This window comes from Ascidiella aspersa, chromosome 3 (assembly GCF_963924565.1).
Source record: "Ascidiella aspersa chromosome 3, kaAscAspe10.2, whole genome shotgun sequence".
Classification (NCBI taxonomy): Eukaryota; Metazoa; Chordata; class Ascidiacea; order Phlebobranchia; family Ascidiidae; genus Ascidiella; species Ascidiella aspersa.
The window spans coordinates 32,046,616-32,052,164 of record NC_139449.1 but is presented as its reverse complement, the minus strand read 5'-3'; the positions used below and the strand labels follow the sequence as shown (position 1 = coordinate 32,052,164).

General features: G+C 35.1%; 1 protein-coding gene across 1 annotated transcript; it reads left to right on the top strand.

Moving 5' to 3' along the window:
• The first annotated feature begins 737 nt into the window (after window positions 1-737).
• LOC146162503 (uncharacterized) lies at window positions 738-4,380 on the top strand. Its single transcript, XM_083384611.1, has 5 exons — window positions 738-893; window positions 1,506-1,553; window positions 1,907-2,033; window positions 2,457-2,697; window positions 3,681-4,380. Exons 1-4 carry the CDS (start codon window positions 809-811, stop codon window positions 2,587-2,589), a joined length of 393 nt encoding a protein of 130 aa, XP_083240737.1. The 5' UTR covers window positions 738-808; the 3' UTR covers window positions 2,590-2,697; window positions 3,681-4,380.
• The last annotated feature ends 1,169 nt before the right edge of the window (window positions 4,381-5,549 follow it).

Genomic DNA, 5,549 nt, shown 5'->3' with positions numbered 1-5,549 from the left:
GATTTTCTTCTTATAGTGTCTGGTCTTTAGTTGGAAGTCTTAAGGCGCGAGTTGACTGTTTTTGCAGAAACTAGACGAAGTGACATGGTTGCAAATATAATATAGAGTCACTCAAAAGTTTTATAAAAAATACGTCTTCTTCTGACTTGTTGTAGTTATGACGCAACAGTTCAATTTTCAGACAAAAATCACAAAAGGAAAATTTCTACAATTATAATTATTACCACAAGGGGGGACTACTGTTAAGCGTGAACTTGACAATTAAAAAAACACATGAGCTATTTGGATCTCAAAAATCGGTGTATCAGATAAGATGCAAACTTCCAGTGACAGTAACCAGTAATGTTAACTGGTTCGCTGATCTCTTAAAATTAAGAACCGATGCGAACAGGCTGAATCCCACCACTGACCGGAAAAATGTTACACAAGCGGGATGTACATGGGCATGTATGAACTTTGGTGCACTTATTCACCCTTTTTTTTCGTCTGTGCTCCCCAAGATTTCTTCAAGATTTTTTTTCCAGAAAAGACTAGCCAGGACAATTAAATAATAAGCTAGAAAATTAGGTTTTCTCAAATTTCAACTGTGTGTGTTTTATTTGCTCTAAAACAATTTTTAGTTCAGGCACCATTATTTAATGACACATACTAGTATACCATGTATTACCTATGATTTTTGTGTAAAATTGTTGAACAAATTATACCCAATAGTGGCCCATACTATAACACACATTGCAGATACTATTATTTTTTTGCAGATTTAAGCCTATTATAAAACACATATGTAAATTCTGATTTTTGTAAAGCAATGTCTGCCCCTCCGCCCCGACAAGGAGCCCCCCAGCCTCCTCCTACATACCAAGCTTCACAGGGATTCTATCAGCAGGGACAAGGTAGGAATAATTTATAAATAAGATTATGAATATTTTAATATTTTTTTTGTTAAATTTTGATTAATTCCAGAGTGTTTTAGCGCTCTAGGGAAAATCCAGGGCATCTAAAAAGGCGTGTTTCATAAATCAAGCTCTAAAGTCAATGTGATTACTTTATTGTAGTACTAGATTTTGATTTCCTGTTGTGTCAGCAATTTATGGATTGTATTCGGCAAATACAGTGAATCTAATCAATAAGAGCTGTTTCATATTGTAATGTTTCCATCTGGAAAGTATGGTAGGACTTATAATAAGCTTGCAGGTGCATGGCCAAAAAAATTGTGGTGACAGGGTGCAACTAAGATCAAACAGGCACCCTAATGCTATAATATATTGGAAAATCGGGTGCATTTTCATTTTGGGGTGTGCAGGTTTAGTCTGAGAAAAAAGTCATACGATTATCAACAAAAATAGCTAAAATTTTAATTCAGTTCTCTTCCTAGTTTTGGTGATTTTGTTTGATTCTAAAAGTACATAACTCAAAGTGAATCTGAGTGTTGAGACTGTAGAAAGAACATTAAAAGTCTAATTGTAATAATGTAAGAATATAAAATATGTCTATTTTTATTTTAGCCGGCTACTCCACTCCTGCACACTATCAACAGCAATACCAAGGACAAGGTACTGTGAAACGATTTTTATCCTGTCTTTCATATTTTTTTAAAAAAAACGAAACACATTTAAAACAGAGCTTTTGTTATAATTAAATCTATTTGGTATTTAAACTTGTAGCAATGCTTAATCACTCCCCTGTGCTTTGCTTTTGTGTTACAAATGAATATTTTAGTAATAATAGTAAAAACTGCGACACTCGCAGATATTAATTATGGTTTACACAACATTTGGTCATTAAACTTAGCATTGCCTAATTAATGTTATGTCCTTTGTCTTTGTGTTTTTCTAATAATAACTGTCACATTTTTACATATCACACAATACATAAAACTGCATATTAAAAACTACTTTTTAAACAGGTGACAAGCAGCCACTGTTAAACCCCAACCAGGGCTATGGCGCTGGTGGTTACCACCACGGACACACAACCGTCATCCAACAGACAACGGCACCCATTGTTGTGGTTGGAGGATGCCCAGCGTGCAGGTAAAGCTAAAACAGGCAAAAGAGGTAGCCTAGTCAACTCTTTTATAACCTAAATCACTCCCAGGAAAAAACCTCCCCCCCCCCTCTCCTTTCGAAGGTAGCCTGATCAGCTCGTTTTTATAACCTTTCTTCTTTGGTAATCTTTTTTCCACCCCTCTGTCAGTTTAAATTCCCCCACCCGAAAAAAAAAAAAATTCCTCAAAATAAATTTAAAATCAGAATCAACCCCAGTTAAATTTTAAGTAGTAAGAGTGGTACAAAATATTTACCAAATTGTTCGCTCTGAACTATTTATCCAACAATTTTGCATAAAAAACATAGATAATCAGGTCAGCAAAATTACTAAAAATTGTGCTGTATAGGTCATAGGATGCCCATTAATTTTACTATAATTAACATTTGTTTAATTTTTTTTTGTTTCAGGGTCGGTGTTCTAGAGGATGACTACACCTGTCTGGGAGTTTGTTGCGCCATTCTTTTCTTTCCCCTTGGATTACTTTGTTGTTTAGCGATGAAGCAACGACGATGCCCCAATTGTGGTGCAATATTCGGTTAATTTTTAATTTTTTCTTTTTTTTTGCTTCTGGTTTTGTTGTACTGTTATTTCGCCTTGCGTTGGAGTCTATTTTTGCTGAATTTGATATGTGCTGTTGAAGGTGGCAAGTAGGGATGTTCAAAGTAGAATCCCAAGGTATTCTAGAATAATAGGTTTCGAATCTAGAATAACGAATCCAGAATAGCGAATCCTAGTATATTTTTATTAAATTATTTAACCTCGATTTTGTTTGGGGAATGGATTAATCTTAATCTACCCTACAGGGCCTACAATCACAGCAATAAATCGCCCAAACAATTTTCTAACATGTGTACATTATAACAAAAAAAACTCTCTCATATGTTTAACATTCTTAACAACTGTCATCTGAAGCATTTCTGTAAACTGTAATATGTCAACTGTCCAGGTTGTGTCCAAAACTTATATTTTTGCCAAAAGTGAGCAAATGCAACACTGCACACAGAAGTCTGAAAGCAATTCGGTCCTGATTTTGAAAGCATTGTTTAGTCCTATTGCTTCTTTTTTGACTAACATGATCTGTTATGCAGTCAAATGATGTACTGCAAAGAATACAAAGTTATTATTGACATAACGAATTCTTGACAATTACGCTGTGCATAACTGCATAACTTCCCTGAATATTGGCCTTAAGTTGACCTTAAGTAACCCCATAGCGCATTTTGTGGACGGCCAGCACGTTTTGCAACGCTATGTTACTTTTGCAACTTAACGCATTTAGGGAAATTGCGAACTCCACACCAGACATTACACGTTAGCCGCTCGCCCAATAATGCTTGATTGACACTTAATTATTAGACGAACGTTATCGCGAGACGCGGTAATTGGTCGCCCGAAAAGACGCTGACACTGCACTACGAGGTTACATTTAAAGCAAGCACTGTAAATTGGTCGCCGCAGCGACATGCCAACTTACCACACGCGTTTGTACAATTAGACGCAACAATCCGCGGTAAAACATTAAATTATATCGGTTCCAATTACCCGAAAAAAACGGCAGAATTGGATTCGAATCCCATCTGGATTCGAATCCAAGGATTCGATATTCTACTTTGAGCATCCCTAGTGGCAAGACAGGTTTCAACATTAGTAAACCGGAAGAATAGCGCTTTATTTTCATAAAACAAACTGTGTACTTTAATATAAATTTGAGATTCGTTATCAAGCTACATTACAGAACCGCATAGTGTCTCCATACTATGTACACTTACATCTTGGCTGTTTCAAATAGATAGCAAAAAAATACAAACAAATGTATTCGATTTAAACCTTCACAGTCTCCCCACAGCTTACTTTGTTTTTACTTCCGTTCTTTCTTTCATGAGACTATTCGTAGCGTATTGAATATCGTGCTTTGCGCTATGAATGGAACATCTGCTGTTGAATAAGCAACGTCATCGCGCTATAAAACATGTTGTAATCAAATCCAACTATAGCCCTATACTTAGTTTCTACATTTCATTACATTGCTTGCCTTTTCACGAGTCGCGCGTAAGAGGAACAAATGGAATAGAAAGCCCTCAACCCACAGACTAACATTTATACGGAAAAGAAATGCCCAAATTTAAAATTATTTCAAAAAATGTTACCTCCGTGTGTTATTTTCTGTGTGCTACATCCACTTTTGACTTCACCGTCGGTTTTTCTTTGTTTACATCACCTCGTTTGCAATCTAACGCTGATTGTTGTTACATATTACTAAATTTGTGCAATGAAAACTTTGTATATTTTGTGAAACTCGAAAGAAAAAATTAAAAGAAAAACTTCACCGCCTTTTCGTTATATTGATTTACACTTGTTATGTGGGTTTTGAGATCTTAACGTTAGTTAGTTACAATTGATAAAACATATTTTATACGTGGCACCATTATTTTCCTTTATACCATTTGGTATAGTTCAGGAACATAGCCTAAGGTTCGGTGACTATAAGTTTAACGATGCTGTACAACGGGCACGGCAATTTCTATTAGGGTTTTCGGCTGTACTGTTTCAAACATGTTATTTCGAAATGCGGTAAGTCCCAGTCAATCCATTTGCAAAATAGCTTGTGTACACGTCAAGTCATTTGTAAAAAATTGCAAGTCCATTCCAATCAAGTCATTATTGCCATCAAACAAATAACTTAAATTTTAAAGTATTAAAATTAACAAATTCGTTCATGACTGACAAGACTTTTGTAAAGCAGGGTTCCCAACGAAATTTCTAGGAAGAAACAGTGATTCTTAAACTTTTTTAGTTTTGTTCACCCCTAGCTTGTATCTGAAGATTTTATTCACCCTTGTCTCACGATATGATAAAACTATCTCGTCTATATTATAACAGCACAAAATAACTTAAGTTGTTTCGCAAGCTATCATGCCTTCTCTGACGGTTCACCCTTATTCACCACTGCAAAAATTTATTTACCTTGGAGTGCACCCATCCGCCTGATTGAAAAAAAAAACACTGACCTAAAAATAACGCTTATTATTTTGAAGAAACACTGACCTAAAATACACGCTTATTATTTTACTCTATAAATTACTTTTCGCTTGTCAAGTTCCTAATATAAACTATGAAGTATTTACATCATTTATTTGACATCACTGCCTTTATATATATATACAATATTTAGCTTCGTGTAGGCATCACATGACTAATATTTTATTGACAGTGCCTCTTTTTGACTAATGTTTAAATTTCCATCCGCTTGCTATGCATCGTTAAACGATTTTACATCCCATTTTCTTTCTTTAACTAACGTGTTCAGTCGTCTTGCGAAACTAATTTCTTAAAAAAGCAACGCTGTTTGAAAGTATCTTTGTTTAGAAATGTGACAGTTAAACATGAGGCAAATAATTGAAAGAACAAACATTTCTTTTCTTATTTTTGTATTGTTGCGAAAGATTGGTTGATTATGACGTCACTAGATATGTGGAATCGCTTGAGATCACACGCGCTGC